This window comes from Microdochium trichocladiopsis, assembly GCF_020744255.1.
Source record: "Microdochium trichocladiopsis strain MPI-CAGE-CH-0230 chromosome Unknown B0I36scaffold_4, whole genome shotgun sequence".
Classification (NCBI taxonomy): Eukaryota; Fungi; Ascomycota; class Sordariomycetes; order Xylariales; family Microdochiaceae; genus Microdochium; species Microdochium trichocladiopsis.
Window position 1 is genome coordinate 3,391,854 of NW_025763547.1, and position 16,745 is coordinate 3,408,598.

General features: G+C 55.7%; 5 protein-coding genes across 5 annotated transcripts; 3 read left to right on the forward strand and 2 right to left on the reverse strand.

The window, feature by feature from the left end:
- The first annotated feature begins 3,247 nt into the window (after window positions 1-3,247).
- On the forward strand, window positions 3,248-5,435 carry B0I36DRAFT_430828 (uncharacterized protein). The gene has a single exon (XM_046162556.1). It carries the CDS (start codon window positions 3,422-3,424, stop codon window positions 5,171-5,173), a length of 1,752 nt encoding a protein of 583 aa, XP_046014489.1. The 5' UTR covers window positions 3,248-3,421; the 3' UTR covers window positions 5,174-5,435.
- Window positions 5,436-5,470: 35 nt separating this feature from the next.
- Window positions 5,471-7,736, reverse strand: B0I36DRAFT_408341 (uncharacterized protein; the record flags this gene model as incomplete). Its single annotated transcript, XM_046161864.1, has 5 exons — window positions 7,368-7,736; window positions 6,952-7,020; window positions 6,626-6,674; window positions 6,191-6,589; window positions 5,471-6,123 (listed from the first exon to the last, which is right to left on the reverse strand). Exons 1-5 carry the CDS (start codon window positions 7,503-7,505, stop codon window positions 5,471-5,473), a joined length of 1,308 nt encoding a protein of 435 aa, XP_046014490.1. The 5' UTR covers window positions 7,506-7,736.
- A 427-nt stretch (window positions 7,737-8,163) lies between these two features.
- Window positions 8,164-9,722, forward strand: B0I36DRAFT_373789 (uncharacterized protein; the record flags this gene model as incomplete). The annotated part of the gene is made up of 2 exons (XM_046160226.1): window positions 8,164-8,602; window positions 8,665-9,722. The coding sequence occupies 2 exons, from the start codon at window positions 8,164-8,166 to the stop codon at window positions 9,720-9,722; spliced, it is 1,497 nt and encodes a 498-aa protein (XP_046014491.1).
- A 522-nt stretch (window positions 9,723-10,244) lies between these two features.
- Window positions 10,245-11,189, reverse strand: B0I36DRAFT_362304 (uncharacterized protein; the record flags this gene model as incomplete). Its single annotated transcript, XM_046158632.1, has 3 exons — window positions 10,245-10,689; window positions 10,944-10,998; window positions 11,150-11,189. 3 exons carry the CDS (start codon window positions 11,187-11,189, stop codon window positions 10,245-10,247), a joined length of 540 nt encoding a protein of 179 aa, XP_046014492.1.
- A 1,885-nt stretch (window positions 11,190-13,074) lies between these two features.
- B0I36DRAFT_362305 (uncharacterized protein) lies at window positions 13,075-15,954 on the forward strand (the record flags this gene model as incomplete). The annotated part of the gene is made up of 4 exons (XM_046158633.1): window positions 13,075-13,245; window positions 13,330-14,159; window positions 14,235-15,111; window positions 15,322-15,954. The coding sequence occupies 4 exons, from the start codon at window positions 13,075-13,077 to the stop codon at window positions 15,952-15,954; spliced, it is 2,511 nt and encodes an 836-aa protein (XP_046014493.1).
- Window positions 15,955-16,745: the final 791 nt, after the last annotated feature.

Genomic DNA, 16,745 nt, shown 5'->3' on the forward strand with positions numbered 1-16,745 from the left:
TCTCCCGCACATAGACCATGACCCTTTCCGGCAGCCGGGCCGTTCTTGTGCCAGGGCATTCGCAGCCAGAATGCACTGTGATTGGCCCGCAGGGTCGACGCAGCCTGGGTTAGGATTCATCGTTTGCCGAGGACAAGGTCTCGCTTCATGTGCGTGTATGTACGTGGGTGCATTGTCACTTTTGCTTGGCGAGGTAAGGGGGGTGCGGGAAGCATCCAGGGATGAGTGCGAGCCAGATTGCCGCTGGCTTTGACCACCAGTCGGTTGCATGCCACGCAGCATACCTGCCACATGCATTCCGGCTTCCTCAGGGTCGCAAGTATTCATCAGACTACGCGCGGAGGAAAAAGTAATGTGCCCCCTATCCCGTTCCTGTTGTTCCAACTTCCCGCCTGGGGTCCATCGCTTGAGATTAAAGTGTCTGAGACCTGTCTTGGACCACCCCATGCTTATGCGTGTCTGCGGAATGGTATAATGAGTTCGCAAGTAGAGATTCGTGATTGTTCATGTATTCAAATTGGCATGTCGTGCCGACCAGTGTCTCGATACTCCCGCTCATCCACTGAATTTGCTTGTATCTCGCTCCCAGGTGTCCCGCTGCCCAAGCCACATTGACTGCTATGGGATTGCACATTCAGTCTACCCACTTCCGGTAGGGGATCAAATCAAAGCAGAGCGGGAGCACGGTCTGCGCCACTTCCCACCTTCAACGGGCCGCAAGGAACCGTTGAAGGAACAATCAGAGCCCTCCAGCCATGATGTCCTAACGAGGACGGCACCACACTCAGAGTGTCTCGCATCCATGACTCGCACCCGCGATGGGGCCACCATGGACGGGACTGGCGATAATTCTCGCCAATATTTCGAGGAACTGGAAATCTTCTATTGGACCACAGACAATTTCGGACTGCGCAGCTGCGACAAATCGTAGCGGTGTAGATGCCACAAATGCAACCACCTTTCAAGCAGCGCGGGTGTGCTTGTCGCAGGGCATGACAGCCTGGAGTCCCTGAGAGTTGAGCTGGACATGCAATGTCCGAGTCAAGCCAGGTGTTACTGATGCCACAAAACGTACGTGCACGTCCCTTCAACAGCAGAGATTACCCCCAAACGCTGTCGTAGTTCATTGCCAAATCAGCTCATGACGTAGTCGCTTTGTGTTCTGGACCACCTGTTGACTCGGGGCAGCTTCCAGGCAATCGCAGGGGAGTTGGCCTCTCTTGCACCAACACAACCCTTAGAACAATCCCGATTATCGATCAGGCGATTACCCACCTACTCGATTTGTACTCTTGAATAGAGGGCCCGCTAGTCGCTCCACGCCGTCGAGCTTTGAGTGGTCGAGGGCTAACTGCGCCAACGGCCACAGCTAGTCCTGGACCCGTGATGGCCCACAGCCAGTGGGTGCCACTTACTGCAGATAGTGTGGTGCTCTCGTCACTCAGCGCCAATGACTAGGGTAGCAGAAACTCGGTAGTCGCCGATCGGAAGTTGCCGAGTACGCGTCATGCTATCAACATGCCATGTCAACGCTCGAGAACATGCTCGATTGAATCATTCTTGTTATCCTAAGACTTCTCACCAGGTTAACGCGATGTTGACCAATGGGTGGTCTGATTACATATTCTGAACAAATCACCACAACAGCAGACAACGCTAGAACGAGAAGCATCGCGGAGCCAACCTGAAGACCGGCCCTGGAGGTACGTAATCAGCTTTTTGTGTGATACTCCAGCCTTCACGGTCATAGGTGAGCTATTTTTCATGGCAACATTACTGGAGAAATGACTGGAGAAATGATGAAGTCAGCGAGGACTGGAGGCACGAATGTGCGATAATACTTGGCCACCCCATTTCGCAGAGCGAAGATCAGAGTGCCGACCACCGGGGAGATCTTCTCAAGAATAGTCACTACGATCATGGCTTCGACGATGGAAGTGGAGGTTAATGTCATTAGAAATATCTTTCCTTATGAAGAGCAGTGCAACATTCCCGTGGACCACCGAGGTGCTGCGATCTCGATGATACCCGACGCAAGCAAGGATAACAAGCATCTAAGACACGTTTTTCAAGAAAATATTGTAGTCAAGAAGTAGTGCCATGCGCGGTGGATCACACGCCTATTTCCAGGAGCTGCACAGCTACTAGGATAGCTTTCCCGTGGAGAAGGTCGCAATCGATGACAAATAGCACATCTTCTTGTCTGGAGAATTTCGCCTGCCCAGACACCTTGCTACGGCTGACTCGAGACTATCTACTCCATGGAAACATTCAAATTCTGTCGCAGATGATGGTAGGATAGTATACTTCCAGACGGTGAGGCTGAACAAGATACCTCCAAGTAGACATCGCGAGAACCTCAGCAATATCCAGCATGCTGCCCACGGGTTTCATGGCGAGGGCAGCGTCCACTTCGACACCTTTCTGGACAGCATCGTACCTAACGCAGAGGTGCTGGTCACCCTGGAGGGAGCCAGTTTTCCCCGACTGCTAATGCTGAGCCACTCGAACGCGTCCATGGTTCGTCTTAATGCATGGAATTTGTGTCTCTCACAGTCTGTCGAGATTCTCACACCACTTGAGTACAGACGCCTGGAAGAACCTTGTAGAGGAACAATCGATCCTGTGAGCGAGGTTAAAATAGCTTCTGGCGCGTGCACAACATAATACCCGAGACTCAGCCATCCGGCACATCTCTGGTGGTCGAAATGGTGCCTGAATGGCAAAAGAAAGCCCAATATGTGTATCCAAGACGCAGCTCGAGTCAGTATGAATTCCAGTTCCATTCGTTCTTGAATGTCCACGCGTCCATAACGGCCACGATACCCTACAAACCCCGCCAATACTCCAAGTTTGAAAGACCACAACACGAAGCCTGAGGCAAAATCTCGAACCTTGAACTCCACGCGAAGCTGGCGAAAGCAGGTTATAATGTCTGTGCACGCGAGGGCACGTAAGCAGGGCCCTTATGTTGCATGATATACCCCCACGACGAATGGCACGTCGCTCCACTGCCTACGGCGGATACGACCCTGATCGCCAGCTGGAAATCAAGGTTGAGACCCCTGTCGGGTTTGCTGCACAAGCCCGCCCTGGTCCCCAGCTTTAGTGGCATAACTGCCGGGGCTTTGGTCTGTTACACAGAGCAGCGAAGAGTGACGTCGTTCCTGGAATCGCTGCAGCTTTAAAAAAACCACGTCCCCGCTCGGGACTGGGGGGAATTGACCATGCAGGGAGGCACAAGGCCCTTTAATTCAACATCAAGGCCAACAGAAGAATGCCAGCTTGGTTAGTAGACGCAGTTCTGGCGAGATCTTGACTTACCACATCAGTCATTCTATTCCCCCCAAGACCAACGCCCGACGCCTCATGCCTATGAACAAGATCGTGGGCTTGAGGCTCGAGAGACACAGCATACGCGATGGCCGACACACGGGACCCAACACCAATAGATGACAGGGTCGATAATGCGAGAGAGCAGGTCACGTCCCCGAAAGAAGAGTTCCCAGCGATCCCAGACCCCTCCCTCGAAGCACAATCATCACTGTCAACAGAGCCGCCACAGAGCTCGTCCCCAGCACAAGCAGTCCAGACCACCACCACTGCGACAGTTCCCAACCCAACCGACCCGACAGCCGGCAGCAACACCCTCGTCTGGCTTCCCCCGTCCCAATACAGCGCGATACGAGACAAGTGGCAGGACCAGTTCATCTGGAGCCCGACAGCATTCGCGAGCGATCTGCCGGTCAACCAGACATCGTTCATCAGCGTGAACCGGTCGCGCGAGAACTCGGCCGTTACCAAGCCGCCGTTCTCGACACTTGCTGCTGCAGGGCAGATCGAGGGCGTGGAGACACTGGGAGATGTTGCCGAACCAGTGCTGCAGGGAAGCAGTGATGGCGGCGGCGTTGATGGGGAAGATCAGGGCAAGGGCGGCAATGTCGATGGCGACAAGGAGAGGGACAGGAGTGATCATGCTGGTCATGAACAGCAGGAGGAAGATGACGAGCTAGCTGCGGCAGGCGGCCAAAAACAGCCAACCACAGCAACAGAGCAAAGAACAACTAGATCACAACCACAACAAACAACACCACCAAGCAAATGGGCCAAGAACCGTCCAGCGAAGACGAAACACTGGCACAGCTTCCACCTCCTCAAGAACACTGGGGCGCGCAGTCGGCGGAACTCGTCCTCGTCACAGACGAGTAATAGCAACGACAACAACGCGGGCAGTGTTCAAGTACCGAGCTTGCCAGGGCGGAGGCAGCCAATCCGAGGACAGAAGGGCGGGCGGACTCAAGGAATCGGCCGGATTCCGGTGCTTGTGCCCCATCCAAAGTCGTACGAGGAGGACGAAGAGAAGAAGAAGGCTTCCAATGCGAGGAATCGGCATCGGTCGAGAAGTGGACAGTCCAGAGGCAAGTCCCGAAGCAAGGGCGGCAGTGGCGATGGTGGCAAGGGCGAGCCGACAAAGTCGCTTCTCACACCAGCCGCGGCCGCAAGTCCATCCAGAACAGCAAAAGCTGCGAAACCAAAATCCGGAACCATGCAAGCAGCAGAGCAGGCCGTCCAGGACGCAGTTCGGCAACAGACCACAGCGAGGGGAGGCTCAGTAGCGAACAACACCATCATTGTGGCCGAAATGCCCGAAGATGGCAATGACACACCGCGAAAGCCTCTCGTGCTGCCAGCTGGAGCGGCTCAAGCCCGCGGGCCGCTAGCGGACATCGCGGGCTCGAACTTGCAAGTGCCTGAGGGATCCAGCCGGAGTCGGAAGACGCGGCGAAGTCCTAGGCGCCGTGCAACTCTTGCTGAGAACAACGCTTCCGCCGCTGGCACGCAGCAAAGTCAATTGATACAGACTCAACCTGGCAGGAGCAAAGGAAAGAGCAGTGACAAGGCCTTGGACGCAAATCGACCGGGCAAAGGCCGCTCGAAGCAGCCCCAGCCAACGACACACTCCCTGCCGGCCGACTCGAACAACTCAATCATTATCTCCAAAAATGGCATCATCCCGACTTCCCCATCAGCGAGATCAGTTCCGACGACAGCAGTCTCCAAGCAGAAGACGTCGTCATCGCAGATCTGCGTCAATCTGAACATTAACCTCGATGTCGAGGTCCATCTCAAAGCGAAGCTCCATGGCGATGTGACACTAACGCTCTTTGAATAGAGTCACACAACACACAACGAGCACATATAGTTGCAAGGAATTAGGCTGATTGCATTCCTGTCTGACAAAATTATAAGCGAAGTACAAAGTCAGACATACTGCCCTTTTAGGACAACCCTCCTGTTTTGGGGAACTCGGTCACATCTTAAAGCCACCCGATCTGTTCTTCTTGCAGTCAAGTCAAGTCCGTGCACGGCTTAGAAATTGTTCCGGCCAAGATTGTGTCCCCCGTTTAAAACATAGAGCGCCGCCCATGCTCCTGTGCCATCTTCGCAGCCATCTGGCAAGTGTGCGTTATCAGGTGCTTTTTGCAATCTCCTCTGACACCTCAAGGTGTTGCATCATTTCCGTCAGTGTCGGCAGTCTCAGAGTCGGATGCTGGTCCCACTCCTCACGCGTCCAGAACCAGTAAGCATCGGGAATGTCACCCGGATACTCTCGCTGCCACTGTGTTGCGAGCTCTGCGAAAGTTTCATTCCATGCAATGTACACAGAATTGGCAATGCATCTCCAGAACCACAAATCTCGTGGCCCTGGTGCATCTGTGCTGCACTTGAACCTCGCCAAAGTCTCAGGAGGGCACATGGCGTTGACCCCGATCAATGGGTCTTCCCACGCCTGCAGCTTTGTAGACCACGGTCCTAGAGGACTGTGGTTCAGGATGCGTGACAGCTGTTGTCTCGTATACTCCTGATCTATGAGTAGAGCTTCGAAGAGATACTGAGCGAAATCTTGAGGACTTTTTCTTCCATGAAGATAGTTATGGATCTGTCTGGTGCACAGCCCGCTCATGACAGGGAGAAGTCCATCTCTTCTGAACGTCCAGGCCGTTGAAGATACGAGAGTGTCGGCAAAGTCGTCATCCTCAAACTCCTCTCTAACGAGATAGGTGTTCTGGAGTATATACATGATCAGAGATCGACAACGGTACTCAGTCACTGCCGCACTATCTGCAAAGAGAAATAGAAACAACAATTAGAATGGTGTTTTCAATATCATAAACCGTCCCGGACTCACCTTGAGCAAGTTTGCGGAGAATGACAGTGACCTGGCACTTCAGTAGAGCCTTCACCTGAAGGAACTCCCATGGCGTGAAGTGGCCCCAAAGCCCCAACCACACTTTTTCGTAGAATTGAACATCGCGGCGCTGATCGAAAATCATGTCGAGAGCGTCCCAGATGTATAGAGCCTTTCGATACGCGTTTCTGTCCATGGGAGTATTCGTGCATCTTGTTGCATGGGACGCGTGCTCAGACATGCACATGTCAGCCAATCGAAGAATGTTCAAGTGTGCGGTTGTCATGAATGATGCTGTCTGAAGTGAGATTCCGTATTTCAGCGGCCCCTCCTCAGTCGCACTGTCGTTGAGGTAGATATCGCCATACTCAAGCAAATCCGGCAAGTTTCGATCCTGATCTTAAAAGCAAAAGTCCTCAATCAGACCCCACTCACCCGCAATGGCGAGAGGCATGAGGACAGGACCAATGAAGTTTCGCAACATCTGTACGATCATCAGATCTTGGTCTGCTGCATAGAGGCGCCACAGGCATGGACTGCCGTGGCATGCCCTCAGCATGTTCTGGAGTCCGCTGCAGTGCTGGAGGATCAGAACGCGTAGTTCGACAGGGAGAGTTTGTAAAGGGCCCGGTTTGGGTGTCGACGTAGCCCGCCTGGATAGAGCTGGTTTTCGTGACGTGCGTATGAGAGGTCCATAATAAGGGCCGAATGCTATGCTCGACGTGGTGTAATGGATGCGGCCACCGCGGTTTTTGCTAGACCTCGAAGTCGGCAGCTTCGCGAGCATTGTGGCAGGCATCGACGTGGATTGAGGCAGACGCTCCGGGCCGCTAGTGTTCTTCGTAATGGTTCAGCAGTCGCTGACGTTGGCGAGGTATGGCTCAAAGCGACCAGTGGAGAGAATCTAGCTGATCGAGTGTTGGAAGAAGATGATGAGGAAGAGGCCGAGAATGCTTCAGACAGCAGGCCTGTATGAGCCACGCCTGTGCAGCGTTCTCTTTTGACGTGGCATAAGTGGTGGCTTCTGTGATCCTCTGCGCGTGCTCGAGAATGCAGGCAGGTGTGAACTGCGGGTGTCAGTGACGGACGAGGAAGGCGCACCTGGACAGCCTCAGTCTGCGTGACTGCCCAGGACACGGTTGAAATGCGCAAATCTCCAACGTAACACGGATGGTACCTGTGCAGCAGAGAAATCCATAGACCTCCGTCTTTCACTGGAGAAGTGTGTCTTGTCACGCGAGCCTGCCATGGTCCAAGTAGGCTGTCCAGGGTCACAGAGACCTGCTTGCTGCACGGCCCGCAACTTCCAGGCCATTATTTCCGCGATTTCTTAGACCAGACTACGATCTCCGACGATTCAGTATACACAGGAAAAGACAGGTATGGCTGATGTGACCAGTAACAGACATGCACTTCATGCTTGTCAAACGGTAGCCGTCCTAAACTGGCTTTGACGCCCTCCATTCCAAGTCTTTCGCCAGGCTCACCACCTCTGATACGCGAGAAGTGCAGAGGCAGTAGCATCTTGTGCTGTGGTGTCTTGTTGCACGCAGAAGTTCAGAACCTCTTGGAAGGAAACGTCGCTCAGTGTGCCCGGGTGTGGGTGCAAGTGGTGATGAACCGCGCCGATAAGATAAGAGCTTCGACCGCGCCGCCCACTTGACGTGCCGTGTGCGACAACTACTCCCCTGCCTTCAGAGGCCTCAATTCCCCCGGCGCATGCCCCTCAGAAAGCACGAAACAACAGCCGGCATAGCGGCTGCTACATCCTTGCAGCATATTTGTCAAGCTTTCGCCAGGACGGCGCCGGTCGGAGTGGTCCACGCCTTAACCACGTTCCGCGCACCGCCCAGCCACGATCTCCGCGCTCACAACCTCCCCTCGTCATCTACTCCACGAGCTTTGCGCATTCGATCTGAGCAGACCTTCGATACCTGTACGCCCTCGACCAAATTCTCGACATCGACTTTGTCATGTCGGCAAACCGCGGCGCGGCAGGCGCCGCTCAAGACGCTGCCGCCAAGAGCTCCGCGAATGAGCCGCGACTACTGTGGAATCCCGACAATGTCAAGGACGTGGCCGAGTCGGTCGGCATTGCGGCGCTAGGCGACGAAGCGCTCAGGACACTATCACAAGACGTCGAGTACCGGATAGGCCAGGTCATCATTGAGGCCTTGCGCTTCATGCGCGCCGCTAAGCGCACCACAATGACAGTCCAGGACGTCTCTCTCGCGCTCAAGGTGCTTGATGTCGAGCCGCTCTATGGATACGAGTCGACGAGGCCCCTGCGGTACGGCGAGGCGAGCTTGGGGCCTGGACAGCCTCTGTTCTATATCGAGGACGAGGAGGTGGACTTCGAGAAGATGATCAACCAGCCGTTACCAAAGGTGCCGCGAGACACCAATTTCACAGGTAAGCATCGCGCATTGCTCTTGAATGGATGGCCCTGAACTGACACGCCTTCCCCTCTGTAGCGCATTGGCTCGCCGTAGAAGGCGTCCAGCCGTCAATACCGCAGAACCCAACATCCAACGAGGCACAATCACAAACCCTTCTCGCCAAGGGACCTGGCGCGAATCCAACACTAGGAGCGATGGCAGGCAACGAGAACACAAGCTTCCGACCGGCCGTGAAGCACGTCATTTCGAAAGAGCTTACGCTATACTTTGAAAAAGTACAATCGGCGCTTCTCGACGACGGCCCAGACGCCGAGGTCCAACGACTCCGGGAAGCAGCCCTCGAGTCCGTCGGCTCGGACCCCGGCATCCACCAGCTCGTGCCATACTTTGTCAACTTCATCTCGCATGAAGTCACCCAGAACCTCGACGACGTCTTCGTCTTGCGCCAGATGATGGAGCTCTCCGACGCGCTCCTGCGCAACGACAACCTATTCCTAAACCCCTACGCGAGCCCGCTCTGCGCACCCGTCCTCACCTGCCTCATGGGCCGTAAGCTTGGCTCCGACACAGGCCCGGACGCCGTGAAGCAGCAGTACCAGCTCCGCGACCTCGCGGCAAGCCTGATCGGCAAGATCTCGGACAAATTCCACACCTCGAACCGCATGCTCCGCCCCAAGATTGTGCGCTCCTGCCTGCGCAGCATGCTCGACCTCAACGGCCCGCCGGCAGTATGGTACGGCGCCATCAAGGGCCTCACCGCCGCGGGAGGCCCCACGAACAACGAGCCCGTGCGGCAAATCATTCTGCCCAACCTCAAGGACTTTGAGAACGGCATGCTCGCGCCGCTCCGCGAGAAGGGCGAGGCGGGCCGGATCGACTACGAGGCCATTGTGGGCGCCATCATCCGCGGGATCCGCGCGCTCGCCGAGAAGGACAACATCGGGTGGGCCTCGGCGCATAGCGGCGGCGGCAACATGGAGGACATGGTGAACGGCGACACTCGGATCTCGGACCGCCAGGTCAACGAGCTCAAGGCTTTCGTGGGCGAGATCGTTGCCGAGCGGCTGGCGAACTTGCGGGATCAAAAGCTCGTCTCGACGGTGCTGGAGGCGAGGCAGTTCATGCAGCAGTAGAAAAGTTCTTTTGGAGATGGAAATGCATTCTTGCAAAATTGTCAAGCAGGCGTTCGGGGTTTCAGATACCGCAAATAACAGAAATGCACTGTTGCACAAGCGAAACAACACCGATATCTTTACTTGCAGGCTGTGTTTTCACATTTTTGAACATATGAAAGGATGTATACAGTTCTTCCCCCTCTGCTCCCCGATCCTAATTGTTGCTCTCGCTCGATCGCACAAGCCCAAAGCGGCCGTGTTAGTCCTGCGCGGTGCTCGTAAGAACGCTCCCACAGCTCAGCACTGCCTGCAACCCCGATTCTGCATCGCGGCACTCGATATATCCTACGCCTCTAGTGATACACTCTTAGAGCTGTCACCAAGGCCGCTTTCTCCACACGTCGATAACAACACCACCGTATGTATTCCATGGTCTTGTCCCATGCGTGTCCACATCCCAACCATTGGTCATCTAACCTTGGCTGCCATGTTGCCGATCCACGTGAAGCACATCCAGTATCCATGTGGATGTACGCCAGCTTAAAAGCCAAAAGCCAGGGCGATGGAGGCACCCAAGCTGGCGCCCCAGATACCCCAGGCGCTGGTGCTAATCTGCTTCTTGGAGAAGCCCTTGGCAAAGTCGAACACGATGTGGCGCACGCCGGCCATGAAGTGGAACACGAACGGCCAGGCGGTCAGGAACTTGACCGAGACCTTGAGGGCGGCCGGCCAGGCGGCGACGGCGGCGGCGAGCGAGGCCGACTCGAGGTGCATGCCCGTCAGGGGGGCGGCGAGGTAGGCGAGGGCAAAGGCGTACAGACCGCCGCCGAAGAACATGCCAGTGAAGCGCGTCCAGATGGAGGCGCCGAGCCAGATCTGGTTGTAGTCGTAGATGGTGATGTGCGGGGCGACGGGGCGCTGGAGGCGCTGCGAGGCGAGGACCTGCTGGCCCTCGGTGATGGACAGCTTCTGGGTTGAGGCGCCGCTGTGTAGAGGGAGAACAAAGTTAGTCTGTTGATCTGCTGCTCGTTGGAATGTCGCATCCACAAGCTGAATATCATGTCTTGATGCCCAGCAACAGCTCAACCTGGGTCGGGAGTAGTAAAGAACTTGTCGAGTCCTCTACCCATGGTGCTTCGTTTGCGGCCAACTATCGTCGTCGTGTGCGGAACTGGGTGGGCATCCTGATATGAAGCTCGGGAAAGTTCGCTGGAGGGGAAATCTCGTGGTGAAGCATACCGGGTCTGGACACCAGCCATCGCAAGGCGGGGGAGGGCATTGGGCTTAGCCGCGACTGTATATCGAATGCATGTCAGCTGTGCTGTGCTGCGCGCTCATGTGTACAACGTCGAAGGCGTGAAGGTATTGCGGGCCATCATGCTCGGAGCAGCTGGATAGTGGTGGTGGTGGATGGGGGCCACGAGGGCAGGGCGATCAAGACGAACCTTGGCGCAGCGCCCGCAGACCGACTCTCTGGACGTTCATGATTGCTCAATGTCGAACTCTGACGGCGATGTGGTTGGTGGTTGCGGCCAGACAAAGGGAACCAAGAGAGTGCTCTCGCAGTCCAAGAGGTCGGATCGGACGTCGGAAGCCAGCGTCGATGATGCTCGCGCGGCACCATTCCCTCGGCCCAAGACGGCCAATGAGCTCCCGCGCATTGGGTGATGACCGCTGCCGGCCAGTTCCTCAGTGGGCAGCTGGCAGACAGCTCGGGAGGGTCCTGCCAGGCTGCGGCCCGCCAGCTCGTTCAGACTCGAGAGCTGGTCTGTGCATGGCGGGTCGGCTCCACTCTCGCTCTCGACGGACACCAGTTTTCTTCGACGCGTGCTGGCATTTCCGTGCTTTTCCTTCTCTTCCTTTCCTTCCTCAGATAGAACGGGCGCTCCAGGCTGGCGGTGTCCTTTTGATGGGACAGCGCACAACAGTCACCCGGCGGCTTTGGCTGCCACGGAGTAGCCCCAGAGCAAACATTCTTGGGAAAGATGGATCCGTCGTTAATCTCGGCACCAGGTTTTTCTCCCGTCCTGGTTCCGTTTCATTTAGAGATCTACATGATGTCGCCGACCTGCATTCGAGTGTGGGGTCCGGTCGTGTGAATTGAGCTGCCTTTGGCATACGCAGGTCCATCCCGTTTGGTCGTCATGACTGCGCGCCGCCTATCTCGGTCGTCCTAAGGCCAGGTCCTTGTGAATTGGCATCGCGTGCAGTGCCCGATAGTTGCACGTGTCTTGCCAAACCCAAACCAGCCCTCGGATCAGGATCACAACCACGCTCGAGGATTGTGTTAGCTCTGTGGTCCCAAAGGAGTGCAGGCGATGACAAGCTCCGGCTCGCTGGGGTACACGTGCGCCATGGTCCCAGATCTTGAGACGAAACATGATTGCTTGACACCATGTGATGGAGCAAACCATCGCCCGCCCACGTGTACGCCAAAAGCTGGGGTGCATTGGCCAAAGAACTGGCAGATTGGACAAAGATAGCATAAAAGACAAAACCAGCTCCGGTGCTTTGCCACTTTGCCAGGGACGACGTTTCATGCAAATATATTCACCTGTGAATGTTGGACTAGCCATAGTCTCATTCCAAATTGGTCGACTTTGCTGGATCCATCATGTTCTCCTTGAGGATGACATGATATTTGCCCATCAGAAATTACTGCATGCTCGAGAACAACAACCCAGTGAATTTGTCTGCCAAAGTTTTAACCCACAAGAGCGGCTCTCATTGCCAGTATCTTTGGTGCTCAGAATGACCATGCTGGCAGCCCAGGAGGCTATCCAACTACCTGGCCTTGTGTCAGCGTGGAATGTCGAACTGTCCAGGCCACCAGAGCAACTCGACCGCCGCCCAATGTTTTGAGAAACTCTCTGGTCTTTTCCATCCCTTTTTGAAAGGTGCACACACCAGACTTCGAGCCCGTCCGGACAGCGAGCCTGACCTGGCAGCCACTCCGGACAATTGCTCCTGCCTGCTCGTCCTCCCGCCCCGACCAGCCGCCGCAGAAACAATCCTGACCTGACGCCGCTGGGCAAGCAACCACATCAGCCAAAGACCACCAGCAGTGTGAGCAAGCTGCCTGGCCGCATCCCGCCTCGGCGAGTCCGTCAATTTTGTAGTCCGCGGAGCCACGCGCTTGCTCCTCGTCCCAGAGCAGCCTGTGTATATCTGCCGCCACCGCCTCGACGACCGTCCTCCTCATCCTGTTCACTTCTCCCTCACGTCACTCATCTGCAAACACAACACACACCGTGAGACCAGCATCATCGCCATCCTTCAAGCTTGAACTGTATCACCGCACGTTCCCCATCCCTGTACAGCCTAAGCTCACACTTCCGGAAAAGTCAGGCAACACGTACAACATCCAGCCATGACTTCACAGCCGCCCAGGAAGTCCTACGCCGAGGCGCTCGGGCTGAAAAAGTCTCAGCTGGCCCCGGTGCCCAAAGTGCCGGCTACTAAGACCAAGCAGTCAGAGACTCCCAAGGACGCGACTCCTACCAGCGCACCAAGTGGCAACGTGTCTTCGGCCGTCCCAGAAGTAAGTGAACTAGTACCACAGGCTGCATACAACCTCGAAATCGGTGCTTCATGAGTTCAACTGACATCGTTCTCCCATTTATAGAACGCGATCCAGATTCCGTCTCCTGCTCCCGCCTTGCCTCAGAGCCACACATCGACTCCGAAGCCTGCAACCCCGGAGCCTGTGATTCCCCTAGCCCTGCCTGTGACCTCCCCACGAGCAGATCTGGAGGCTGCAACTTCTGTCCCACGGTGCTGTGGTGCTCCTGCTACCCCGTCGGAGGTCGAGATCGCAGTCGGCATAGATGAGCCAGACGCTGGAGTGTGCCAAGACACTGATTCGGGAGAGTCCAAACAGTTGTCATACACTCAGCTTGAGACTGCGAACCGGCGGCTGGAGGTGGAACTCGACCTCCTCAAGCAGCAAAATGAGCAGCTCACCCTGGCTTTGATCACAGCACGTGTACAGCAGGAGCCTGACTCTGAGAATGACAAGGCACACGCAGAGAGCATGGACTCTGGCGACAACAGCACCCAGAAACGCCTCAGCGAGCTCCAAGGAGCTCTGGAATCGGCCGAGACCGAGCGCAAAGACAACGCCAGGGTTGTGGACAACCTCACCGAGAAGCTCAACACTGTCACTATTGAACGCGATGTTGCTCAAGATCGGTACAATGAGACAAAGCGGAAGCTGGCAGTTTGTTCAGCCGACCTCAAAGACATTCGGAGCCAGTACAAGCACGCCATTGAGCACCTGAGCCTCGTTTCACAAGCTCGTGACGAGGCTGCAGCGCAGCAAAAGGTCCTTATGCAAGCCCTGCAAGCAACAGAAGCCTCAGCCAAGACTCTCAGCGCCCAAGTCCAGCAACAGATTGATGACCTTGTCGCGGCTTTGCACACTCAGAAAGACGCCTTGATGAATGCGGTTGAGCAGTAGGACCGCTCAGCGCAATCCATGGAGACCCATCTCGGCCAGAGCCTGAGTGGCAGTATCTTCACAGAGGCTAGCGACAAAGATCAGGATCCCAAGGTCAAGCAGGAGGAGGCTGACATCAAGCTCTCCCACATTGAGCCTCTTGACCTCACACACGACTTCTCCACCAGCGAGGATGGCAACAGTCAGGTTATGAACAGCGAAGACGCTGAGCATTTGAAAGGCGAAGGAGGCGTCGCGGGTGCTGCTACCAGCGTGACCTTTCCAACCGATCACATCACGCCCGACGAGCCCACACCTACAGTTTCCACGATTGACAAATACACCATGATCGAGGAAGCCACTCTCGATGACTCGAAATCGAGCAGCGCTGCATCTGTCCCTCATACGGACGTCCAGGCTGAGCTCCGCCACGATTCAGACAATTCCGGCTCCAATTCTCCGGAAGAGCCCATTCGCGTCGCACGCTCTCCCACTCCAGACGAGGACGCCAATGAAGCCGCGCGTGCTTTCCAGCAGGATGAGACTATTGGTAGCACAGCTTTGTCGGCGCGAGTTACAAGAATTAGCTTCGCCTGGGTTTCAATGCCCGAAGACCCTGAGGACACGTACGCGACTGGGCTGACTGAGAGCGGCGACTTCCTTGGTTCTCGCCCGTCCTCCTCTGCGAGCAGCAACATCGCCGACCGCATGTATGAAGCCGACCTATTGGCGCAAGCTGAGGACGGCCCTAGCACCGGCGCAGCAAGCAGCAAGACCATGTCGCCCACAGGTTCACGGACATCTCCGGCGAAGTCTGACTCTGCTCACAAAAGACCTGCGAGCACCAGTGTGTCATCTTCTGCACGTTCTGCTCTATCTGACCGGCTTCGAGCTAGATCGTCGCCGACCGCCACTCGCATTCCTCAGCCAAGCAGCATGTCGCCATTGACGTCGGCTAACCTAGCAGCTGTGAGTGCGGAGCAGAGTCCAACCAGATCTAAACAGGTCAAAACCCCCCCTTCACGAAGCAGTAGCTCGTCAGGCTGTGTCAAGTCTCACTCCCGCAAACCATGGTCTTACGGATCAGGTTCTGGCTCCAGCGCTCCTCAAGGTGCGACAGAGCCGCAAAGGTTCAGAAGCGGCAGTATTCCTTGGACGACTGTGGCTGCAAGGTCACAGATGAAAGCAAAGACGCAACCAAACAATGCCAGAGCCCCCAGATCTCCTGCTGAGCACGTCAAGACGACGTCCGAACGAAGACCATCGGGTGGCACGGGCAAGCGTGGCAAAGCAGCCAATATTCGGGCCAATCAGTCGCTTGAGCAGCCCAATTCTACCAAGACGACGCCAAGCAACACTACACAGAAGCAAGAAGTGCCGAAATCGACCGTCAACACCGCTCCCTCACGACCAATCACTTCTTTGAACTGGAGAAGCAAGGCTGTCCTGGCACCTCCGAGCACGAAGACCACGTCGGGCACGACAGCTGAAGCATCAGCAAGTGCATCCGCAACTCGTCCGGGGCTCTTCGAACGGCGTAGGCGCTCAACTCTGCGTAACAATGCCGAGGACCATCAGCATCTGGGCCAGGCAGGACTAGGACAGGATCTCCTGGTCACCCAGAGCAGACAACCCCCGCATGAACCGCTGGGCCTGACGGAGTTGGCTCCCTACCCCACGGATGCCGCCACGTCGACTGGCGCACCTGTGGAGAAGCTGAGCACGGATATATCCGAGTCAACGCTCACGCAGATGTTGCGCAGAGAAGGTCGCAGCTGGTCTGACATGTATGATGACGAGAACCAGTGGTGAACGGCGCCATGACCACCGTGCACTTTGATACGACTGACAACACGGAACACTTGTGGTTGAGCAATTTCGGTGCCTGAAGGGTTATTGATGTCGTGTTTTACTTCTACTTCGGCGGCTACCGGGCCGCGGGTTCTGGAGTCGCAGCAGCGAGACCAATGCACGTTTGCGACGGTCAAGGTGAAGCAGAGCAAACTGTTATGATGTCAGGTCGGAGCTGAGGCGACAGTTGTAATGTTGACCCATGAACTCATGTGCACAGGAGATGTTGTGGCTATTTGCACTCTTGTAGACTATCTCATTTCGTGCAATGCAACATGATTGACTGACATCAATGTATTGTTGTGCTACAGCGTATGCTTTTTCATCCGCGAATCATGCCTGATGTCCACGTCCGTTAGCCCCTCCATATCAATGTGGATCGCGATGCAAGTCAAGAATCATCGTCAACCTTGCGTCATGAAGTGCGCATCTCCAACCGCACTTACATAAGCCAGGAGTATTCTGGTTGCAGTGAATATCAATCTTGTCCACGGTTTGATGAATGCGACAATCAGTAGACTCTTGTGTAGACTTCCCCAAATCTGAATGTTCTGAGAGGCAAAACACAGACTGCGCATCACAGTCATGGCAGGCCCCGTTCACATCACCATTGACCCGCGCAAGCGGACGCCTCTTCTCCGGAAGCAGCAAAGCGCGGCAGAAGCACCAAAGGACGTTCCTATCAAGCAAGTCCACACTCACCCGCGGGAAACCGATGATCCCAGCATCATCAGAGCCTTCGCCGGGACAGA

Coding starts and splice junctions, on each gene's coding strand:
- B0I36DRAFT_430828 (XM_046162556.1), top strand. CDS start 3,422: ATGGCCGACACACGGGACCCAACACCAATAGATGACAGGGTCGATAAT.